The sequence below is a fragment of the Haemaphysalis longicornis genome, unplaced genomic scaffold (assembly GCF_048455015.1).
Source record: "Haemaphysalis longicornis isolate Haplotype H1 unplaced genomic scaffold, Haemaphysalis longicornis Haplotype H1 scaffold_9, whole genome shotgun sequence".
In the NCBI taxonomy this organism is placed as follows: domain Eukaryota; kingdom Metazoa; phylum Arthropoda; class Arachnida; order Ixodida; family Ixodidae; genus Haemaphysalis; species Haemaphysalis longicornis.
In genome coordinates this window covers 55,392,954-55,417,980 of record NW_027526460.1, presented here as the reverse complement: position 1 = coordinate 55,417,980, position 25,027 = coordinate 55,392,954, and the positions used below count along the sequence as shown (strand labels likewise).

General features: G+C 47.2%; 1 protein-coding gene across 2 annotated transcripts in view; it reads left to right on the top strand.

Annotated features, from left to right (window-relative positions):
- Nucleotides 1-25,027, top strand: part of LOC144151330 (procathepsin L-like) — a 217,570-nt gene that overhangs the window by 192,172 nt on the left and 371 nt on the right. Inside the window, exons 1-7 of one of the 2 annotated variants that reach the window (XM_077682339.1) lie at nucleotides 11,240-11,394; nucleotides 12,227-12,344; nucleotides 14,012-14,154; nucleotides 15,594-15,791; nucleotides 16,843-17,034; nucleotides 18,874-19,039; nucleotides 22,700-22,805. In XM_077682339.1, the coding sequence (XP_077538465.1) occupies nucleotides 12,242-12,344; nucleotides 14,012-14,154; nucleotides 15,594-15,791; nucleotides 16,843-17,034; nucleotides 18,874-19,039; nucleotides 22,700-22,805 (908 nt within the window). In that variant the 5' untranslated portion in view covers nucleotides 11,240-11,394; nucleotides 12,227-12,241. Of the gene's footprint in view, nucleotides 1-11,239; nucleotides 11,395-12,226; nucleotides 12,345-14,011; nucleotides 14,155-15,593; nucleotides 15,792-16,842; nucleotides 17,035-18,873; nucleotides 19,040-22,699; nucleotides 22,806-25,027 lie in introns of those variants that run through there. The other variant, XM_077682340.1, reaches the window with a different exon arrangement.

Genomic DNA, 25,027 nt, shown 5'->3' with positions numbered 1-25,027 from the left:
AAAGGTGAAGAATAAAAGAGTTGCAGCTTTCCGGATCGGTGCATTTCTTTATTTGGTGTCATGCGAAGTATTTTGCATTACACTTTATGCGTCATCGCACTGAATTACACAAACACTGAATTACACCGCAAGGCATCACGTAACGCAGAACTCGCATTGCGTCATGTCAGGGGCGCGGATCACATTTCTTGAGTCGAATAGTATGCACAAGCTTGCTGTCATTCGCAGAATTCGCTTTGTAGATGGCATGGATTGGCCACACGAGTGCTCTGTGGTCAAGCTAAACAATAAGTTCACCTTATTAGCATAACACAATCCTTACTAGCATAACACAAGTGTTATTAGCATAACACAATAACACAATCGTGCTCATTGGCGGTATATCTTTTGTTGGCGTCCTCTCGTCACACTATCACCCTCTGACGCCACGGGGATAATGCGAGGAAGTGTCAGGTGAGTGGCCAGTCTTTCACCTCTTTTTTTATTAATCTAGCTTAAAATTGCTTGACGTTTGCGTTAAAACTGGCTTGATTGTATTTTTTGACAAGGAAATGCTTGAAACGAGCAAAATTTGCATTGTGTCTTCGTTATCCTTTCGTTGGCTGCTTGCTTCGATGTCTATTCATGTAGCGCCGGGAACCAATTACAGTATAATCTCGATAAACGGAAATCGCTTAAACGGAATTGCCGCTTAAACGAAACAGTTGCCTGGAATTTGGTTGGTTTTGTATTCAGATAACGTAAAAAAACTCTCGGTAATCGGAACTAAAATTTCCGCATCACCGTGTAAACGGAACCAGAAATGGAACTTCTTGTGAAATCCACTGGCATGAGAGCTTTTTACCGGTTCCGGCTGTTTCGTTCTTGTTTTTTTTTTTTCTTCCTCCATGCTTTTTTAGCCTTGTTGGCCTCGCAAGTCTCGTCTCGTAAGTGGTTAGCCGTGTTAGCGCAACGAATGCAACATCACAGTTCTTGTTCCAGTCGTTCGGTCTCGATTCTAGACGCCGAGGCTACAGGGCTCACCTCCTGTCGCCTCGTTCATGCATGCCATCGTTGTGCTATTCGTCCTTCATTACCACGTTGCTGTCTTCTAAATTCGGTGGCTCGTAAGCACCCGCGAAGTTGAGGCCTCTAGCCTCCGTGAAGATGCAGTTGAAAGGACTCAAACAAAAATAATTGACGCATTTTGTAGTGCACAGCGACTCATTGTTGCCAAATCAACTTTGTGAATGCTGTGCTTACGCTTCTTGTAGTTTTCTTGCTTTCTGAAAACTATCCGCTACAGTCACTTTCTAGTGGTTAGAGTTCCATGAAATGCCCTTAGAAGTGTGTACGCACATAAATTTGCACCTTAGAACATCTCTCTCAGTAAACGGAACTCCTGTTAAACGGAACTAATTTTTTCCGGTCCCTTGAAGTACCGTTTATCGAGAGTCTACTGTATTGTGAATCGCAGCACCAAGGCCTTGATTCAGAGACTTGAGTTTATGAGTCATCCATGGGTCCGAGAGAGAGAGAGAGAGAGAGAGAGAGAGAGAGAGAGAGAGAGAGAGAGAGAGAGAGAGAGAGAGAGAGAGAGAGTCACTGTATTCAAATCGGGCCCTGTTAGGCGGGGCCGGTGGCCAGCAGCCGCAGCTGCTCAGCAAACTTGGCTGCTCTGTCCTTCAAGGCTTCAGGGCTTGTCGCGTCGACAGGTCAGAGCAGCCCAGCACCTCCTCCTATAGCTCCGGAGGAGTGATTGGGGGTAAGGGGTCGTCGGGACAGGCCCACATGTGGTGCTGTACGGTGACCTTCGTGTCGCATGGTGTGCAGTTGAGAGGGGAGAATAGGGAGGCGTGTTGGGTAGATTGTTTTGTAGGAGTCTCCAGAGCTGTTCTTCCGTGTAGCTGAGGGAACGGTGGACGGAAGGGAAGGGGGTATCGGAGGCGAGAGAGGCGTTAATACGTGGTGATCTCGTGGTAGCCCCAGAGGCTGTCGCGAGCTGACCTGGCTCCGTGGGAAGCCATGGGGCTGGGGTATGCCCGGAAGGTGAGCGCTCGGGCCGTCTGGCCGGCTCGAGCGCATGATCCGCCTTATTGCCTCCAAGCCCAGTGTGAAAAGAATTCCAGATCAGTTCTACTTGGATGGTGGGTGGATTTTGCATGAGAAGTTTTAGGGGCCTGCGGTGAGATGGCACCCGCAGCAAAATTTCGAATGGCTGTTTTCGAACCCGATAATATTCAGGGGTTGGCCGGTGCGACAGGGCTAGTGCGATTACCGCCTCTTCCGCCGTTGCAGGTTCCGAGGTACGGATCGTGAGCGAGTTAACAGGGTTCTTTTGACGGTACTCGGTGGCATCTACGTACACCGTGGCAGGCCGTATGGGGTAGCCTTCTGCTAAGGCTTTGGCTGGCTGCTCTCTGCGGCGCTGGTGAATATGAGGGAGCATATTGCGGGGTAGGGGACGCACTTAGAGGCAGGCGTGGGTGTCCATAGGTATGGGGAGTTTTGGGTATGTAATAATAGCTAGGCGCATTGAGCTGTAGGCGTTGAAGGAGGTGTTTGCCGGGGGTAGTTTTGGCTAGGCGGCTTAGTTGGTTCATGCGGTGCGCCTCTATCTACTGTTTGGCCGTGTTGTACACCCCTGTTCCATCTAGTCTGGCAGAGGAGGTGCCGGGTGAGTGCTCGAACTGTAGTCGGAACGATGATGATATTTCCCGCGCTCGTCTTAGACGCACGTGGCTTTTCGTCGGTCGACAGCACGGGCCTCTCGCCTTTTGCCGAAGTGAAATCGTGGAAAGTCGACACGTCGGCAATCGCAGAGAATTCTGCCAGATCGCGGAGCTTATCGCTAGAGTCACTGACCCGTGGAGAATTATACGCACCGATACTGCTCTCGAAACGCTATGGTTCGGCTGCTTTTTTCCGGACGTTACGGAGTAAACACGGGAAATGAAATGGCTAAGGCAGAAGAGTGGAGCTGTTAAAACTATGGAATTTAATATGTAATAAAAAATTAGAGGAGATTCCTCGGAAGGTTTTTCGGGGGATGCGAAGCATATAATTAATTAATCCCGTAAAGACACTTGCCGTGAGAGCTGAAATCGAAAAACTGGTAATTGAAGAACCGCAACTGGCACTCGAATACACGTGGAGGAAAACAGCTAAACCTCGTGGACATCTGAGATAAAAAAAAATCCCCAGAGAAAAGTTACTGCCCACAATTATCTGAATATTTCACTAGCCGAATATGATGTTTGCGTGGGACAGGAATGGCTGGAAACCATTAGCATTGGCCTTCATCATGCGGTGAACTGAACAGCGACAACGATGATAATGCTGATTGTCACGACGGCGACGACGACGAACGGTGGTTGACGACGCCGGATTCCTTAACCCTTTCGGCCCTGTTTTTTTTTTTTTTTCAAGTAAAAGTGTTTTCGGTGTGTTTTCTTAAATTTTAGGGTCCCATAAGCCCACAAACAAAAAATAGAGCTGGAAGTAAAAGTAATAACATATTTATTAATGAAGCAATTAATTAATACATCTGGCAATTAAAACTTTTGTGTATAGAAAGGACATCACTTTTCCACATTTTCCTAATCGTTATGACTACATGGGCAGGGCTATGGAGGGTGATAGCGCCGTCTTTAGTAGCGGAGTCAAAACTGACGTCCGTGAAGCAGCTTGCCGCGCCATTCAGTTTAAGCCAATTGATGCGTTCGTTCAATGTTTTTGTGTGCTGTTCCATGCGGACCATGTTGTGAGCAGGATGCATGGGGCGAGGAATATTTTCAATCACTAGATTGGGGAAGAAGGACCAGGGAGGAGGTTCGGGAGAGATGTGGGGGAAGGTTGTCTGTTGGGTAGTTAAAGAGAGTGGGGGGTGTCCGACCTGAAGTAGAGAGCATTAAGCGTTCGAGCTGGGCCTGAAGTAGAGTTGCGATCCGTTAATCGAGAGTATTGTGGATGCCCAGGGCTAAAACGCCTCGTTTGGCGGCATAATGAGGTACCTCCAGTGCCAAACGATAGAGGGGGCTCGTAAGGCTCCTTCAAGGCGGTTTGTCTGGACAACTGAGAGGCGAAAGTACGGTATACTGTACAGGATGCGAGATGTCGCGAAAGAGTTCACAATGTGGAGAAGCTAGGTGAGGCTCTTTGAGGCCTTGCTTGCGTTTAAGAAACGCGCTTGCGGAGGTGGGAGACCTGAGAGATCTGGGAGTGAAGCATTTGAAGTTGATGAACAGCAGATTCCTTGCGGGTATGGGTGAGGCCCAACATTTTTAATGAATCCACTTGGGGGCACGTATTTAGAGATTGACAAGCTTGGGAATAAAACTGAGGCGGCCATTTTTTTTTTTAGCCTCATTGTCGTAATTCCGACTTCACCGGAGATTTTTCTTTTTTGTAGCGAGTAGCTCCACTAAAATGAAACAACAGTGATATCAATTTCCCCCAAAACTAGCCGTTTTGGTTTTGGTTCTCTATGCGCTAGAGGAACTACAATGTGACGGCGTCAATTGGCGCCACCAGTGCCGAAAGGGTTAAATCTTATTAATATTGTTTGAAAACTTCAAAGCGCCCAAAAAACGGGGACATAGAAGAGCGACACACACAATCGCTTACTCGAAAATACCCGTTTATTGAAAAAACACAAAATTTATACATGAACACAAATCATAGATTAGACAAACATGGTACCGATTTGCTTGCACACTTCTTATTATGTCCCTTGATAAAGTAGGCCTCGACCAGTTCCCTACGAGTTCATCTGCAAGTAAGCGCTTGAGCGTGTCGCTCCTGTCTGTCCCCGTTTTTTGTGCGCTTTGAAGTTTTCAATCATACACCAACTAGCCCAACTTGCGGTATTGCTTTAATATTGTTTTTTTTTCTTCCTGTCGCAGCATGGTGCTTTGCCTGCAAACAAATGCAGCGTTAAGCCGTCTCTCATTTGAGTTAGGGAGTAGAGGTGAAGGCTAATGAGCCCAACAAACGTAGTTTTGGCGTTTATTTGCAGCATCCGTACAGGTAGTACGCGAGGCTGACAGGCTTGCAGGAAGGGGCGTGTTCGCGCGTGCATTTGGCCAGAAGCCGCGTTTCTCTTCTGGCGTCGCTGACACCTGAGCTCAGAGTAAACAATAGGCTCCCTGCCGGCCGGCGCTAACGATGAGCCCAGGCGAAATTCTCAACGTCAAAGAACGACGAGTCACGCAGCCAGCTGCAGCGCGCCTGTTTTGACGGTGCGATCTGATTTCGCGCGTCGCGGCCGCAGACTCGAATTCGGTATACGTTTAGCGCGGAATTGCAGACACAGTGCACTACACCTGAGTTTAGTGCGCTGCGGCTACGCAGTGTGATCGGGTGGGCGCAACCTACACGAGGAACACCTGCTCAGTGTGGGAATCTGTCGCGGGAGCAGGGGCCTTGTAAGTTCGGCTGAACGGAGGTTGCGAACCAAACGTACACTCACTGAAACACGGAGAGGTTAAGAAGGCCCTAAAATGTAAACGCGAGATTAGTGTGCCGTGAATATAAGTGTACACTCACAGCACCGGCAGCTGTTTATTGACGAAGAAAATTCCACAAGCGTGAAAGCAGGTGTCGACGCCTCACACACACACTTTCGAGCACTCCAATTTGTGGCACCGCGAACGGCGAATGCATGGAGCTTGTCGAAGCGTTTTTAATAAACAAACACTGAGGCATGGAGGGTAAGATAAAAGTATCTGCGGAACCTTTGTGGAGCATGTATAAGAGAGACAAACCTCATACCACAAACATTCTTATAAAGTGGGACGCCTTCAGCCAGACGGAAAAAGCCTTTGGTCCAGTTCCCATTTCTTTGAAATGTTCAAGCGGTACAAGCGCAGTCGAACGGTGCATGCAGGGGAATTCGAGGGTGGGGATGGTGACGCCACTCCTCATTCTGTGCCTCAATCCTTGCTTAGTGATCATGATTACAGTAATGATGACGGAGATTCCGCGACGGACGGACGTACAGATGAATCGACAACGGTCACAAAAATGCAAAATACGGCGTGTCGATGCTTGTCACCCTTGCCTTCCATTACCTCTAAAAAGGTCATCTGCGCACAGATCGCTGACGAGCGCGCGAAGCGTGCTCGTGCGTGCCCCGAGCGATGTCTGGTGAGGCGGTGCTGTACGCGCACGTGGCTGTACAAGAAGACACCGGCGAAAGCGTCATTCCAGAGCCCTTCAAGTAGAACCCACCACCGGGAGTTCGGTCAGCCAGGAACGCCGGGGGGATCTGGTGCCCACCGCCTGCAGACCCGGCTACTGGGGATCGGTGGCGGTGGTGACAACCACGAGGGAGATGACGACCACCACATTGTTTCAAGTCGCGGACGCGGAGGAAGTGGAAGAGTTGGCGACTGCCCTAGCCCTCACCCTTCCAGGCATGTGGTCCCAGACTCGCAGCAGGCGCGCCCAGGAACGTCCAGTCGGGCTGGGTGTCCCGGCGGGCGCTTCGAGTACTGCGAGACAAAACGTCTCCGTGCAGCCAGGTTCCCATCCCTCGGCGGAGGGCGATCAGCTTGTTTACCGTACTGGGAAGCGGTTGTGCAGGAGGCTAGAAGTCAACCAATGGTCAGTTACAGAGAGATAGTGGCCTAGCATCAAGAGGATAAACAAAGACTTTCTGCCCCAGACTCAGCTCACACGGGAAGAGCAAGTCATGCATCTACAGATGCAATCAGGGTCCTTCCCTCGCCCCCTCCCATCAGTAGGAGGACAGCTCCCTATTAACTCCCTATTATGACCCCTATTATGCACACGACCGCAGCGCCAACTCTTCGCCGCGCGGTCGGAGACTGCGATTTAAGCCAAGAACACCCAACGCCCATCCCCATTTCCTCCACCTAATAACTCCACCGTTTCCCCTAGCGAGCGACTGGAGATCTTGCTGTCCAGCCCCACCCTGGAGGACCAGCTTCGGCTGGTCACCAGGGAATAGTTGGCGAAGGTAGACCTGTGGAGGGGAGATAACTGGACGGAGGAAATTAAAAACCGAAAAAAAAAACCCTTGCAAGAATGAGAAAGATTAAAAGTAACAAAAATGAAGTAAAGAAATAAATTAAATATGTGTATGTTATACCGCCTTCACACGGCGAAAACAGAAAGAAAAAGAAACGCCGAGAAAATTAACCGAAACCGGAAACTTAACCGTGACGATGCGCCAATCGCGCAGTTAACCAGTTGAATCGTAGTAATAGTTTAAATGTGCATTTTTTTTTTGTGGAAAGAAGATAATGAAAAGAAAGAGCGTAGGAAGAACGCTTACGCTTTAATAAGCAATTTTCGAAATTTCTGTATGTATTTTTTTTTTTTTTGCGGCAGGCCGTTCTTCCGCAAAAGCACAGTCCGGCAACCACGTCGCCCCCCCCTCCCCCCCCCTTAAGGGGCGAAACTCCATAGGTTAGGGGCTGGGGCTGTTGGCGTCTCCTGTAGTCGTCATCGTTCGTCGTATCATGTAGTCACGGTACTAAAACACCGGGACACTCGTTTACGCCTCGCGCTAGAGATGATAGGATAGGATAGGATAGGATAGGATAGGATAGGATAGGATAGGATAGGATAGGATAGGAATAACTTTATTAAAATGCTGGCAACCGATGGTTTAAAGCTTCGTGCTTCAAAGACAAGAGACTTTTACAACAAAGCTGTATACCTCTACCTCCCAACGGTTTCATCTCCGTTGGCAAAAACGCCAAGGCGCCAAGAATGCACTTATACACTTCATGCTTCGCCCCTCCCCAGGTTTCACGTTAGTGAAGATGACCCGGGACTTTTTTTTTTTTGGGGGGGGGGGGGGGGGGGGGGGGGGGGAGGGGGGGGGTTTGCGTTCCTGACCATCGTGCAATACTGCTGAATGACTGGTGGTGGCCAATACGTTAGTTTACATGTTGCCTCTTGACTAGATTTTCCTTGAGTCGACAAAAAACGAAAGTTACAACAATTGTCTTTGCATACCTCTAGAAAAATGGTATATTTCCCAGGATACTGGGGCGTGGTTAGTAAATGTGGAGAAAATGTCTGCCAAACAGTGCTTACAAGGGCAAACAAAAAGCGAGAGTTTTTCCTCTCCCTTTCCACAGGAAACAACAACTACAACAAAAAGAAAGCGGGGGTATATACCCTGCTTTTTGTAAAAAGCCTGCAAACGACCGGCAGCTAGCATGCAGGGTTTCTGAGTTTTCAAGCTGCCTGCGCCCTGTGGTCACTTCTCATCCTAGCCGACCTTGACCCATATTCATCGCGGTGGCGCATGCAAGGCACACAGGCCAGACCACTTCGATGAGACTGAAATCGGAAACCGAAGAACTGCACTCTGAAGTAGCCCAACTGTGCCTAGGTTAAACCGGATGAGCCGTGAAATCTTCCGCACCCCACGAGGGGCGAACCCCACCGAGTTGAAGTATGGCGAACCCTCGTTACAATGAACTCGCTTTATTCGAAATCTCTTTTCATTCGAAGTGTTTTAATGTCCCTGCCGGAGTGCACTGAGAAGAAGTTATTCCCCCTTTTAACGAAGTATTACTTATAACGAAGCTAGTTTATTGTCCAGAGATATTTGTTATTAGGGAGGGACAATTCGTTATAGCGAATTAGTTTAGTTGCGTGCGTTCGTTGAGCGAGTGGAACAGTCGGCGTAACGAAGACCTCCCAATTGGTCCTTCATTCTTAGGGATTTGCGCTCCAAACACCAAAGTCATGCACAGATTTTCTTTTTCTGTGGTGGAGGGAAGCAATTGGAAAAGTGCTTCCTCAGTCGCATATTTCCACATGTTAAGAATGGACAGTGAATTTATAAAAAAAAAACAAAAAAAAAACGCACGTGTATTGTGTTTATGTATACAAGTGCGGTGATGTAGGCGGTGTTTTCTGGCCCAAGCAAACGAAGAAGTTGCAGGTTAAGCGCCAAAATGACACTATACTATACTATAATAATGATACTATATAATATGCGAATTGGCTTGTATCGGCGACACAGACAAATCAATAAGGTAAAAAGAGTGCGTTTAAGCGCCTGTCTTTAGTTTTGAAGCATTAGCCGTTGCTGACATGGAGGCGTACGTCGAGCATGTTGTAGCTCAGTGGTTCTCAAATGGGGGTCCGCGGACCCCAGAGAACGTTTGAGGGGACCGCGAAGCCTCCCTGAAAACTCGTCCCGCCGCCATTCTTTTCTCAATTTTGCCATCGCTGTGTCTGTTACCTTCCTCGTCCTCGTCTTTCTTGCGCTGGTTATTTTCTATCACCATGAACCAATACCAACTCGCCCGGCTTGCCATCTTGGTGCATCACGTGTTCTTCGCTGGCCCTGGGTATAGGGGCATATCACTTTTGCACAATCCCTAAAGACCTATATATTTATTTCACCCATACAGGCTACAGCTGACAGCTCTAAGGCTTTTGATTTTGGTGCTGTTAGACGTCACTATCCCTTCTGTGAAACTGTCGCTTAGTGCTACCAAACGTCCAATCTTTAAGTTGTACACGCTAGGACCAGAACTGCGAAGCGTCCAGTCCTTGTTCCGTTCCCGAGAAGCCACAAGTCGTTTAAAAGAGGAGGCGATCGATCACGCTCTCCAGGTTGCCGAGCCCATTGAGGCGCACTGCAGACAACTGCTATCTCGCCTGTGCGTTTACTTCCAACCTTCTTAACCATAATGACTGACATCATTAGCACCCCGTCCCGTCCAGCAGCCGACGCTGGAGAATCGAATTCTTTGCTGCACGTGCTTTTGACATGCGCGTCAATGAGCAATGAATGCGCACTTGAAAACTGTCAGCCGAGAATATTGCTACAGTTTGCATTTTTTGACCCCTACGAATGGTTGTTGGCTCTTCTAGTTCTAGAAGCGAAGCTGTCCACGGTACCTCAGCCGTAATCTTTCGTTACTGCCGTCGATGTATCCACACACACACACACACACACACACACACACACACACACACACACACACACACACACACACACACACACACACACACACACACACACACACACACGCACGCACGCACGCACACACACACACACACACACACACGCACGCACGCACACACACACACACACACACACACACACACGCACACACACACACACACACACACACACACACACACACACACACACACACACACACACACACACACACACACACACACACACACACACACACACACACACACAAAAAAAACGCGTTATACTTGTCAATTTGTGCAAAGCGAGTATAGCAGTACTGTATAAATCCATCTCCATGGATCGTAGGGGTTGTGATTTTTTTTCCTCCGTAAGAAATAGGGAAATGGTGTTAGTGATGAGAAGGATGATTGCAGCAGCCTATAACGATTTGTCCGTTATATTTATTTGTTTATTTGATCTATTGTCATACCCTAAGGACCAGGGAGGGCATTACATTGGGGGTGAGGGGGATTAGGAGGATATTCAACCAGTGTATTATGCGTGCAGAATACATATACAATGTGGATTATGCAATGTGTCTAATGGGAAGGATGATTGCAGCAGCCTCTAGCGATTTGTCCATTATATTGTGATTGATGAGCGATGATCATTGAACAGTTGAACGCTGCATTTCTTTGTGCTGGAAACTCCCGAGATCGGCGCCATTTCAAACGTGCTGCGCCCTTGATGCTTGAACGACTTAGTTTGCAAAAGGGAGGGCCCGGGCTATGGGTAGCGCCGTCGGGACCAATGCCGCCGTATTGACGCGCTGATTAACAATAATATTTCCCTAGTCCGTGTGCGCCCTTTTGCTCCCACGTGCTGCCTCAAGCTAAATTACTTTTCAATCAACGAACAATAAACATCCCTAGTTGTCTTTGTCCCTCAAGTTTTAGACGCACATTATCTGTACATTATCTGAACTTTTGCCCGTTGTTTTATGACGCGTCTCCTCTTGCTCGCTTTCCCGGTCTGACACACTGAAAAGTGCACATATGACCCGTCGTTAGCTGCCGCCACAACTGATACGGACTCGCCGTTCACTGAGCGCGGGGGGGAGCTCCTAACGAGAAAGGCAAGAAGGCCGTCGGCCTTCCGCAAGCTCGCGTATTGCAAGCGTCCGCGTGCCAAGAGGAAACTGCAAAATCAACAACAAATCACCGCTGTCCCGCGAAGATGGAGCTTCGACGAAGCAAACACCCGGGGGGAGTACCGCCCACTCTCCATCTTCCCTGACTCACATGCCCCCTCTCTCTGCTCCTCACGTGACGAAAGGGCGCAGAGGAGGTCGCCATCACGTGGTCCTGAGCACCACTGAGAAGAAAGGGGCCGTTCCGAGATAAGAAGGGCAAGGCAGCGGACTTGGCCGAGTAACGATCGGAGCGTGGTTCGGTTGACGGGGGCTGTTCAGTTGATCGTCGGGCTTTCACTGTGTAAGTACCACTGTATAGCGCCGACATATCTTTGCTCTGCTTAGAGCCTTCGTGTTTTTCGCGTATGGACGCGGCTTATGTTTTAATGCAATGCGTGGTACCTTCCCCTGGTTAAAAGCTTTGTATGTCTTGTCTTCGATTCTACAAAGGCTCCGCACAGAGTAATGCAATGCGTGGTTCCTTTCCCTGGTTAAAAGCTTTGTATGTCTTGACTTCGATTCTACAAAGGCCACTGAAACCAGCCCGAGACTTTTATTGCCTTGACTTTTATTAACTGCATTGCCACAGTGGTACGCTGGTGTGATCCGGGGCCTCTCGACGCGCCGTTTCATGCGGTGGGCGGGTGAAATAACGTCCCCGATCTCGGTGTTTCAGTCGATCGACAACTTGGTGGAAGATGTGCTGCTTGAAATCGTAGCGCTGTACAGCATGCGCGCGTTACGTCACCCAGGTTGCCCAGCTGTTTGTCACATGACTTGCTTCCTTTGTTCCGTTTTGTTTTCTGTCCGACGGAGGTGTGAGCTCGTATTTTGCTTCGGGCGGTCAATTTAAAATTCGTATGCGCGGAACGTGGTAATCAACTTATCGCTGACTGAAGCAACTGTGGCACGCTCAAAAAGTTGCAGTCATGAGGCGCGCTTTGCATCGGTTGTGGCATATCTTCCTCCATTGGTTGTGGGGTGTTATTTTTGACAATTGCTGTTAAAAGTTTCATGTAGTTTTTATGACAAATAATTTCACTGAACAGTGGTTATACTTGGACGAATAATGATACCGCGAATCTAGTCTCACGAGGATGTTTGGTCTGACGACGGCGTTCATTATTTTCCAGGATTGTTTTTTCAACATGCGGGGTCTTACCATCTTGGCCTGCCTGGTCGTGAGTGCTGCGGCCGTTTCCCATCAAGAACTGGTCGGAGCAGAATGGTCGGCATTCAAGGCACTGCACGGTACTTCGAATTATCTTGACCATTCATCCATGATGTGGCCCGCACTTCATTTTGAAAATGGTGCCGATTTGTATTAGTTGCCAACATTGCCGTAGGCCCACAAACCAATTTGATTTGAATGAAATATGCTGAATCCTAGTGTGAGATGTAGTTTGTCCATAATTTGATGTCTAAACTTTGAACTTTTCCGACAAGTAGAAAAAGAAGTGGCAGCGCTCTCTTTTAATGCCTGCTTCACAGGATGACTCGGCTGTTATTGAGCCAATTGTTGTTGGAATTTTACAGCATTAATTTGATGCTGAAGAGATTTAAAGTTGGCTCACTTATCACTGAAACTGCCCACGAAATAGGAGAGTAATGTGCAGGGATAACCATGTGAAGCAACTTTGGTGGGCTATGCGACGAACGTAGCTCAGTGGGTTCATCAGGCTACTAGTGTTAGTTGACCATGGCATGCATCTGTGATTGTCAGCAAGGTTGTATAACCCCTATAGATAGAGATGAGCACGAAGAGAGGCTGTACAGTGTGTACATCCAGTGGCAGGAAGGCCATAAAAATGTGTGCCAAGGTGCTCCTCAAGAGTTCTAAGTTGAGTGCATTTGTACTGTGGAAGACTCGGGCAAGGCCATCCACAGGAGGGTAGTCAATCTTCGTAGTCAATCTGCTGTTCACCATCTCCGAAGTACACGAGACAAAAGCCCCTCGTGGAATGACTTGGAGGCCAGTACCTTGCATTCAAGATGCAGAACTTACTTATTGTGGCTATGTAGACACTTCTACAGCATGAAGTTCAATGAGTTAGCTTAATCTGTAGAGGTGGGGAACTGTATTGTTTCCACTGCTTCCATGCCTTGCACAGTATGAACAACGAAAAAATGTGAAATTGAGCAATCCCCACCGTTGTTCAGGATATGAGGGAGCAAAATTAAGCTATTCCAACTGTAATGCCTCTACTACATGAATAAGTGGCCCTCTTCCTTGAGAACTCCTCATTCTTCTGAAACCGAGTTGAACTGTCTTGGCAGAAAATGAAGAAGCCTGCTCCATAAAGGGGCACCTGGAGCCCAACTTGCATGAGCAGGCTATAAGATAAACACGAACTTGAGACGACTAAGATCCCGCCTAATCTTATTTTTTTGGCCTGTTTGCACTTGGTGTACTATTTCGCAGATATACCCGAGCTGGGTGTCTGCCCTGGACGTTTTCGCATTACGTCAGTCTGAATTTGCAACTGACCGCCTTCTTTGATTTTTAGTTTTTTTTTTTTTCTTTTGTCACATCCTATCCTGAGATTTGAAGTTGTCTGGAGTTCATTCCAAGAATTTGTAGCTTTTGTTGGCGCACAGTTATGTGGGGCCTATGGTTAGTTGTTCAGCGGCACGAACTGCCTTTACTTCACCAAAGCAGTAATGACTAGCAAGTTTTACAAAACCCTTCTCTGGTTTACGCCTTGGATGTTTGGGATAAGAAGGTAGTGAAAGAATCGCTTGTATGTTTACTAACTAGACACCTTGTGTATAACATTGTAAAGTGTGGTGTAGCCATGGCAGCCTGCAAAGGGAATTCGCACGTGCCTTACAAGCAAGCATGACGTGGGGAGATTCAATATCGTGGTATGTGCATTGAAGCTTCGTGTCGTTGACTGTGTTCACATCGATGCGTGCAGGGAAGGAGTACCAGTCGGAAACAGAAGAGTACTACAGGATGAAGATCTACATGGAGAACAGGCTGAAGATTGCGAGGCACAACGCGAAGTACGCCAACAATGAAGTCTCGTACAAGCTCGCCATGAACGAGTTTGGAGACTTGGTAAGGCGGCGCATGCGCTCACGTTTGAACAGAAGAAATGTGGGGCAAGGTTGGACTGAGAGCACCTTATTAGACGTTCAGTCCTTGTGGTCATTGCACCTCGGCGCTAATATTTAAGGCTGTGAGTGGGTGGGTATCTAAGTTTGGGTGCAATTGCAATCGGGCTTCAGAATGCTACCCGAGCTGTCATTTGCAGCTAATCACTGCCGGAAAGTGTTCTTCCTGATGCGTAGAAAGGTTTGTTGTCTGGGAATTCATTTAAATGCATGCCAAAGGAAGGGGTTGTTATATAGAGAAGAAGCTGTACATGAACTCTTAATATTTCTGTTGGTGTCTGGGCTTGTGACTCAAATTCACGACACGTTTGTACACTTTGTGTTGCTGTACTATGCATTCGACCTTGACTGCACGCTTCCTATCAAGCTTAAGACTAACACTGGTTTGATCTTTCAGAGCTACATCGTAAAATAGGCTGGTCATAGACAGAAAGCCATGCCAATGCTGTTATTTTTTTTCTATGTTAACAGTAACGTGTTCTATAGGTGCTACAAACCAGAGCGTTTATCACTGAAATTCTCACACGTAGAAAGATTTGAATGAGGGAGGGAGGAAGTTCCTTTCATTCCATTAAAATGATTTCTTTCCCTTGCGCATCTGCCTGGCAGCAGCCAGCAGTTTAGCTTATGCGTGCTAAGTATTTTTTTTGTCTACTTGTTTATTAAACCGTAAAGACATCAATACGAATCGCCACTTGCATGCCCCAAATCAGTACAGTCAAACCTGGTTATATCGAACTAAATAAAAAAACACGTATCCGTTCAATATAGGGCATAATTTGATATAAGCAAGGTAAGGAATTGGACGTCATAAAAGCATGTACCGTTTATAAAACCACTTTATTGGTGGTAAGAGAGCAACAGGAAATAAATGCACAGAATCAGCAGTTCCAATCGATAAAAGCTTAATCTCTGTAACAGCAATAAGAATAGAAATGCCAAATGCCACAGATGTATCCTGAACAGACTAAGGACAGGCACGGGGTGAAAGTGTGTTTTTTGGTGGATTGCAGTTAGAGAAATTCTCTCAAACGATGTAGGCAGATAGTTCCAATCAATACGGGCTTCAGGCAGGGAGGGCAGAGTATTTTCCTTTGTTTAGGTGAAGTATGTAACGACTGCAAAACACGGCCACAGCTAGACTGGTTGAAATTAAACGTACACTTCTCGTGGGCAAAACTTTGTATCCACCGCACAGATTCTTCTGTTGCCTTTTCAAGTATGCACGTCATCGTAGTGTAAAACTTGCAGAATTGGTGTACAACAGGGCAGTAGTGGTGTACAACAGTGGGGTGGTTGTGTACAAACAGTACGGTGGTGGCTTACAAACAGTGCAGTGGTAGTGCACACCAGTGCAGTTCTTGATGACTCTTTCTCCCCCAGTTGCACCACGAGTTTGTGAGCACCCGCAACGGCTTCAAGCGCAACTACCGGGACCACCCACGTGAGGGCAGCACCTACATCGAGCCTGAAGGGCTGGAGGACGAGCACCTGCCCAAGACCATGGACTGGCGCAAGAAGGGGGCAGTCACGGCCGTCAAGAACCAGGGGCAGTGCGGATCCTGCTGGGCCTTCAGCACTGTAAGTGGGGCCACTTCCACCCCCGCAGAAGACCCCTTGTTCACGTCAAACTGGGGCCGGGTTGAGCTATCACTCAGCCATCTGAACATCACCTTGAATTATCTAGATGCATTGTATACCTTATGTGTGGAATCAGCGATCCTACTTAACTGTTTTCTTAATTCCTTCACATTCGCTATTGTCATCAGCCTATTTACGTTGACTGCAGGACAAAGGCCTCTCCCATAGATCTGTATCCTTTGAACTCGTCACTTGCCCCCAAGCTTTTGCAATTTTATCTCTCCGCTGATTTGTCCGAGGCATTTTGAACCTTTGTCGAGTTGTGCAGGTTGCCCTACTTAACCTCGCCCCATCTCTCAATCGCCCTTCTGTAACTCGGGTAGCCCACCTCTTGTCAGTACTCTGCAGCACGAGACTGTCCAAACTCCCCACCAGTCTCTTAATCTCAGTCGGGACAGTTTCTTACGTGGACTGCTGTATCTGAGTTTCACTGTATCCCAGTGAAGAGCAAACGACCGCACATAGTATTCTCCCTCTAACACCTTTACGGTGAGTGTTGAGCTGCACGAGTTTGATGATGGTATAGTGAGGTTATCATTTGAGCTGTTGGCGCTGTAACTGGCTGTAATGGGTTTACTGTGGAAATAACTGAGGCTGTTTGGAGAGAGAGAGAGAGACCTATCGCATGCATCGCGATTACCATAGTTGGTAAGCGTGTTGCGTAAGAAAGTATTGCACTATGCATACGAGGGACACTGAAGAGATGGGAACCACACTCAACAAGCCTGACCAGACAGTGTTTTACCCAATCCTCGTATGTTTTGACCTTAGATGGGAGACACAAAGCGGTAGGTTTACTGACTTCGTTGTTCCTCTGTTCTGTATTGTGTGTTACTCGGGAAGTTTCTGATTTCCGATCGTGTCGGGCAAAACAACTGCAGTTGTTTTGCTGCAGAGAGCAGAGAGCAGGGGGAATTGTCTCACTTTCGTCGTTTGTGCGTGGCTGTGTCTCTTAAGCGGGCGCCGTGGCCTCTTTTCATTCGACCAACAGACGGGTTCCCTGGAGGGCCAGCACATGCGCAAGACGGGTAAGCTGGTATCGCTGAGCGAGCAGAACCTGGTGGACTGCTCGGAATCCTTCGGCAACAACGGCTGCGAGGGCGGCCTCATGGACAACGCCTTCAAGTACATCAAGGCCAACAAGGGCATCGACACTGAGATCAGCTACCCCTACAACGGCACGGTCAGTGACGTATTGTTAGGTTGAAGAAAATATGATGACTCTATTTGCAGTAGCAGGCAGCAAGCAGATTATTGTAGCAGTACGAAAGCAGGTTAGTTAGTGTTTTCGTTGTCTTCATCTATCCATGCGCCGATCAGTCTCTCGGAATGCTGCGACTTCGTCATCGTTTCCTAGTGCAGTCGAATCGTTATAATGAAGTAGTATCGGGACAGCAAATTAGTTTGTTATATCCGATATTCATTATAAACGTTGAGGTAAAAATTGGCTGTAACAAATCTACAATCTGGCTTATGTAAAATACTTGATACAAAAATGCATTTTTTTAGACTTCCAACTAACTATAAACAAGGTAACGCTTACCTTTCTCCTTGTTGCATTTCGAGCTGAATAAGCCAATTACAACAAAACAAGGTTCACTTGACAAAACAGGCCTGCTTCCTTATTTATTTGATGAAGGATGTTATCTTGCTCTGGTGGCTACTCACAGCTCTGAGCAGGATGGAGTTTTCCAGTGTCCATGAACAAAAGGGCCTTTATACGTCTGCGGTTTCCGATGCCGGAGGGTTTTTCCAAGTAGCTTCTCAGCCTCCTGGTCAAATATTTCTTCGTTTTATCCGATATCGCGCGCGGCTCACGGTTTCAGTTTCGTTGTAAAAGAATAAGGGCCATTGAAATAAGGCGTGAGCAAGCAAAGTTAGTTTTTAGTTCGCTATAGCCGATAATTCGCTATATCAGTTCTCGTTATAACGAGGTTCAACTGTACATCCGAAAGCGTTGTGTAACAATACCGTGTACTTTTCGTACTTTTAAACTAAGTCTTGAGATTTCTGTCCTCATGATTCAAGACTTTCACGCGATCCAGGGATTTATCTGGCATAGTTGAGATGATGGCATTTTTGATGTTCTCACGCTATTTTTTCTAGAAATTAGGCAGCAGCCCTCCTGCATTTCATGTGCAGTCATTAGTTTCATTATTAAAAATGAAAGAAAAAAAAAAGGATTGCTCGTAAAAATTCGAAAGGTGCGGGTACAGAAATGTAAGCAGATGGTGGCATGCTCCCAAAGTTGTAGCTGTATCCTGGTATGGTACAAATATTAAATGCACATTCCACGTAGATGCACTCTGATTGATTGTAGGGTTTAACGCGCCGACGCAACGCAGGCGATGAGGCGCGCCATAGTGGAGGGCCCCGGATTAATTTTGACCACCTGGGGATCTTTAACGTGCGCCGAAATCTCGTACACACGGGTATTTTTGCTTTTCACCTCCATCAGAAAAGCGGCCGCCGCGGCCGGGAATTGAACCCGCGACTTTGGGCTCAGCAGCGCAGCGCCTTAGCCACTGAGCCACCGCGGTGGGTGTAGATGCACTCTCACCACTACAAATGTTCACCTGCAGCACCTAAAGGGTTCAATGCCTGGAGTCGAGCTGTACAGCAACTTGGCCGCAGCCACCAAAAGGCCTAGCTGTGCGCCTAGTGACCCTCATCGGATGTGCCATGTAGCCAGTGTAATAGAAGTGCTTGCACATGTTGCCCTGTATTTTGTGTGTTCTTGGAGGCCTCTTTAATAATGAAAGGGTATGTTGCCCTGCATATTCATGGGAGGTTGTGGCCAGTACTGCACCAGGGTGGCCAATCCTGCTCTGGTGAGCAGGATTGGTGGCATGGGGGTGGCAGAAAGGTAGATGGGCAGATGAGATTAAGAAGTTTGCGGGGATAAATTGGTCGCAGTTAGCGCAGGATTGGGGTAATTGCAGAATAATGGGAGAGGCCTTTGCCCTGCAGTGGGCGTAGATAGGCTGGTGATGATGATGATGATGATGATGCCCTGCTGCAGGACGGCACGTGCCACTTCAAGAAGACCACCGTGGGGGCCACCGACAGCGGGTACATTGACATCCCCGAGGGAGACGAGAAGAAGCTGAAGAAGGCTGTGGCCACTGTGGGGCCCGTCTCGGTCGCCATCGATGCCAGCCACGAGTCATTCCAGTTCTACTCTGAAGGTGTGCCTTTCCTCCTCTCCCTTTTCTGGCATTGTTTTTACCCCTCTTTGATAAGGGGCTGCTGGCAGAACGCTTTGTGGCAGAGGTCTCCTACCTTGTGGCCAGGGGTCCGCCCTGTAGGCCTTTCTGGTGTAAAACGGGCCAGAAGGTCTAAAAAAGAAAGCAAGAAATGCGATCATATTTTAAGGTAGAAGGCAGTAACTCTAGAAAGAAAACCACTTCTGTCAATTCCTTATGAATTACATTAGTAACTGCAATGAGAAAAATGTTAGCTCCCTTTAAGGGGGGATGCGGCTTTTTCAACTGCAGAAAGATGACCAAAACATTGGGGTTTTTTTTGTTTTGTTTTTGTTTGTTTGTTTTATGGCCATATATTCGGCTTCTGTGTTTTCTATTCTGTGCGTTTGCAAAGTTTTTCCACCGAAAACTGTCGAAAAGGGGCATAAAGAAAATACTTTTTCAGCTGCGGTGACAAAATATCAACACGAAAGGATGACAAAAACGGCAATATTCAAAGCGCTGTATCGCTGCAACGGTGCCACCGGCACGCCCATTTTGGTATCGCATGAATGGCGGAAAAAAAAACTCAAAAACAAGGCCAGCAACAGATGCTAAAGCGCGATAGGCCCTCTGGTCGAGGCGCGCTGGAACGGCCTTCCTGATTGGTTGTTGCTGCGGCAACACAAAATGGCGGCTGCCCAATCTGCGTAGTGTGTGTTTCTAAGTTCATTTTCACTGCTTCGGTTGGCGGAGTTTCTGTTCGGTTATTTTATCTGCTGTGGTGCTAACACGGATGTTATCGCGACAGGAATACCTGAGATCATGAACCAGATTACGGGAGGTTGTGTGGTTCGAAAGGTGGAGCTCATCGAATGCACCGTGGTGTGCATGACTTCACCGTGGCCAGTCCCCGGAGGGTGAAACGCGGTGTGTGCTCTTGTGATAGCGGCTCGTAAAGTGAAAGCTTAGTCTCATTTGCGATGTTTACATGCTGCTTAGTTATTGCTATGTTTGACAGTGAGCCTTGGGAAAGATACGATCGACCCTTCAAACATAGCCACTGCGCGTTAGAGCATCGTCTGTCTGCACAACCAGCTACAGTTGAATGCCAGTAGTTGTAATTAATGTCTGCGCAATCAGAATTAATCTTAAAAGCGACCTGACGAGCCACATCAGGGCTCATCAAAGTACAATATGTTGTGGTAAACATGTGCCGTGATGTGTGCGAGTTATATTGCCTTTATTGCGCAACGTTTGCTGTGCACTTCTAGTAATCGTGCAAACTGGTCTGAGTTGGGAATAACAACCTGTTCGTGGCGGTAAAAGTGTACCTTACTGCAGCAGCATTTTCAAGCTTCAATTTTTTAGCGAAATTAATAATATGAATGCATACACCTATAGTAATTTATTTCGTTACATTGAAACTTCACTACATTGAAATTCGTGGTTAAAATTAACGGTTAAAACGGTTAACGGTTAAAATTAAGCCGCGTGAAGCGGTTCCTGCAAGCGAAAACATGGCGCGCATACACAGCTGGCGCACTGACGCCACAGCAAATACTACCCGCATGATGCGGCAGCCCTGATGGGAATCAGGTAGCTTGAAGTCTTTGATTGCCAGAATGGAACTCTTCGCTTAAAAAAAAAAAGGCAAAGCGCCGTCGGAGCTTAATCATCTACACGGGCATCAGTGTGAACTGCATGGAGCATTTTCTGCACGCAGAAATGTGCTGCACAATCCACAGGCGCACTGACGCAGCTGCGGAAACCACCCAGGCGGAGCGCGTAGCTCCAGCGACCGCTTCTGGCTGCTCGCTGAACGCAATACGAGGGGCAAATGAAGATGTTTATGCAGAAAAAAGCTGGTAATAAGGTGAAAGTGCACTGCAAAACGTCGTACGCGCCACTTAGGAAAGTGCCCACCAAATATTCTCCGCGGTGGTAAGCCTAATCGTCTCTGGCGGGGCCAGCTGGCATCCCCGAGCGCTCGGAAGCTCCCGCCATACGGTGTGCGCCTCCCCATTGGCGCAAGTTGTCAGGCTCCTCCCACCGCCGCGCCCGGCGCAAGTCGTTTTCTGGCCGAGACAGAAGCCGCTGCCGGCGCGCAATCACGGACGCTGGCATGAAAGAACAGCGCGGGAAGGCTCATAGTGACCCACAATTGCTTCGCCAAGCACTTGCTGGAATGATGGAACCCAGCAAGCACGAGCGAACATGAACAAAGGACAAAGCGGCGGTATGCAGCGGCGGCACCATACGCAGTTCGTAGACAAGGAGCTCGCTGCATTCGGTGGCCCGTGTTGTCGTTCGCGTTTTATCGAGACCCCGTTTTGGCGCTTATGCCTCCACAAATTTACATCTACAACCAAAATTTCGTGCCTAATTGTCTATGAAGCTTTGTTACATTCAAATTTCGGCAAACAGGACTTCGTTACACAGAGGTTGAAAATACATGGTGCTCATACACTTGAAGTTAAAAAAAATTACGTGGTTCATTACATAGGGAGTTTTGTTGCATTGAAGTTTGTTACATCGAGGTTTGGCTGTACCAAGTTTCAAAGCAGGTTATTTGTATCCTTGTGGTATGTAAACTTTTGGCAGTGAACACCTGCACGTACGTGCACTAAGTTGCTGCTCCAGGCAAGGTTATAAAACATAAAAGCCGAAAGTCTGTTTGTAAATTTATGTAAAAAAAGTGCTTCACTTGTTGCCATCTTGATAACACTGAATAGGGAAGTTGTACAGTGCAATACAGGCAACAGCTAACCTATTTGCACTGAAAGCCATCTCCCCCTCCGCAATCCGGGCTACGTACTCCTCACAGAGGAGCTGAAAATGATGTTTTGTGGAAAGGAAAGGGCTGCTAAAAGCACTCCAATTTCAAGGCACGGCATTCCTGAAGCTCAGTGTGCAAAAGGACACGCAAGGCTACACCCCTGGCGACTTCTGATAAATGAAATCTATGTCGCAACTTCGGAAGCTTTTTTTTTTTTTTGCCACTTGCATCGCTTGTTCCAGGGATTTCTTTGTGACTGCTGGGTCTATTTTGATCCCGTTTTTAGCATTTCATTCCTTGATGAATAGTCCAGGACATGACATTCTTTGTTTTGCAGGTTTACTTTTTACGAATTTTTTGTTCAAGTAGTTCACAGCTTACGTGCCTGTTGTACATTCACTTCTAAGAAAACGGGAACTAAAAAAAATTGTGTTGTAATAAAAAATATCTAAGAATGTCACAATCTCGTCCATTCATTTGGGAATGCAAAGCACTTTAAACAAGTTTTCTATTATGTTTTATAAGCCACTCAAGCTTGGTACAAGGTGAGAACAGAAAGAAAATTTTATAAATAAGAAAGTTTTTAATATATTGCATTGAAATTTTTGTGGTGTTATCACAGAAGCATTTCCAGTTACTGTGCAAATTGTCATCAAAATTCGTAAAGAAATAACAAAGTTGATTTCGATTGCCACGCCCCTTCTTAAAAATGTTTGGATCGACTACATTAATTTGTTCTAGGTATAATCTAACCTAGAACAACTTGTATTCAATGTGTGTTGAAGCTGGTTACCTTGCTTTACTGGTCATCGCGAAAGGGGTCTATCTTTGGTGCATACCCGTGTTTACACTCTCCCATGGGCGCGTTTTCCTCTACTCCACAGGCATTTACGATGAGCCCGAATGCAGCAGCGAGCAGCTGGACCACGGTGTACTTGTGGTCGGCTACGGCACCAAGGATGGCAAGGACTACTGGCTTGTTAAGAACAGGTGAGCTTGTTCACTCATCAATTCATTGGCCAATGCTTTGCAGGTGCTGCTAACTTAACTTGACTTTATTTTTTTTTTAAAGGGGAAAGCCTTAAAGGAGTAGTGACACGAAATTTAAAAGCTGAGATAACTATGTAAAATGCTTCCTTTTTACCAGGAGATATCTCCCAGCAGGTTTCACAACAGTAGCCGTTCAGTATAACATATTTTAAATCCATTATAATCTCTGCCCGCCTGAGGAAGCCTAGAGCGGCCCAGCATGACATCATCTGCTACTTGCCCCGGACTGCCGACGTCGGGGCTCCCGTGACGTAGCAGACGCGGTGGCTGCGGTTAGCACGCCCCGCTACACCGTGTGTACACATCATGGTTTTGGGACTGATGTCGTGCTGCCCGGGCGCGCGGGGATGCTGGTATTCGTTGAAAAGTTTGTTTAGCTGTCAATTTCTTCGCTTGGCAACACTGGAAACAGCCACAGTTGCGGCCGATGCGCCACGGACATGGCGCGGCTTGAGCCCGCTGCGCCCGCACACCGAAGAAGAAAAAAACACCGGCGTGCATCGTCTGCTCCGTTTCAACCACATTTTCAACGGTGGTGTCAACAGGAATGTTATTAATCGCACTCATAGTGGACTCGAGGCAATGCTTTGCGTTTGGTTGGGTGGAGTTCGTTAATGTGCAACACAGTCATGTGCTTAGTACAGACAAATGCCGCCATCCCGCGGAGCCCGACGTAACGAGTGATGGCGCACTCACACGGTCGCCTGCATGCGTGCCTCGCCAGTGAATACAAGCAATACGTGAACATGATGGCACATGAGTAGAACCGGTGCACATCAGCAGCGCAGAACCCCGGTTCTAGGGAAGCTGCCGCGTGTTCCAGTCTGCTAACGTAATTTGCCCCGGAAGGTGCAGAAACAAAAGCAACGAAAGAGACATAAACAGGGTGTGGCAGAAAAGTAGCAGGTTGAAGTAATTTGGCCAACAACAACGAAATGAAAGCCAAGAAAGAGAGACAGATGTGATGTAGCAGTGAAAGAGTTGTTAATAAGTATGGCCAGGTGGTACTTATTAACAGTCGAAGCACGTACCGTATTTGCACGACTCTAACACGCATCTTTTTTCGCTAAAACTAGCCTTAACAGTGGCGTGCGTGTTACAATTGGGCTCAAAACCGAATAAGCAAGTTTATGAAGCACAATGAATTTTTGCTGCCACAGTTGTGTGCGTCAAATGTAATGTCATCTGCCAGGTACGTGATGTCGTGTATTTTTACATCTCTGTGGTACAATTGGGGTCAAATTATTTTTTAGAATTTTTACCACCAAACTTACCTGCGCATTGCAGTCGGGGGCGCGTTACAATCGTGAAAATACGGTAAGCAGATTTGAGTGCCCAAAGGAATTTTCAAGTGGCTTAGCGTCTTCGTTTAATGTGCAGTCCAACCCACGTATAACAATACCTATTATAACAATATATTGGATATAACAATGAACATTTGTGTGGGCACCATCAACTTGGCTAATGTCATATGGTAAAACAACCCACTTATAACAATGGTCCTTTTCCTCATTATTGGTTATAACAATTGAGCCTGACAGTATGAGCCTACATAAGGTATAGTATTTGGAGGTCTGTGAGAGATCTTGGGTGCATATTGTGTGACCAAGCATGACATTTTAAGCATGAAATAAGTTGCGGCATTTTCTATCTTTCTGACACTCGGAAACAGTTTATGCCTTTTGTGTAGCCATGCCTGAAGGAGGAGACGTCTGGCTGCCCCTCTTATCTCCTGCTGTCAGCTGACCCAGAAAATAAGAGGCGCAGGAGGCACCTCTTCAACACTGTCTATATTAAAATAAAGCTGCAGCGGGGTAAAGGGGGTTCTCTAGGCTACTGTTGATTACCAATGTTAAAAAAAGGCAGAAAATAACACCACTTTAATAACATGCAATCTGCCAATCGTTAAAAAAGAAAGAAACAGCCAAGGATTTGATGTAGAGACTTTCCTAGGGGGCCCTGTGGAGTCGGTCAGCCCGCGCATGGCTAAGTCTGGGTGGTCAGCTGTGCAATTAAATTTCTGTTTTGTAAATATACTGGGTGAAAACCCCTAAATGCTTTCAAAAGTAACTTTTTCTGCCCAACACTGTTATGGTTATAACAATGAATTTTTTGTGGCACATCAATATTGTTATAAGTGGGTTAGGCTGTAGAACTGTTTT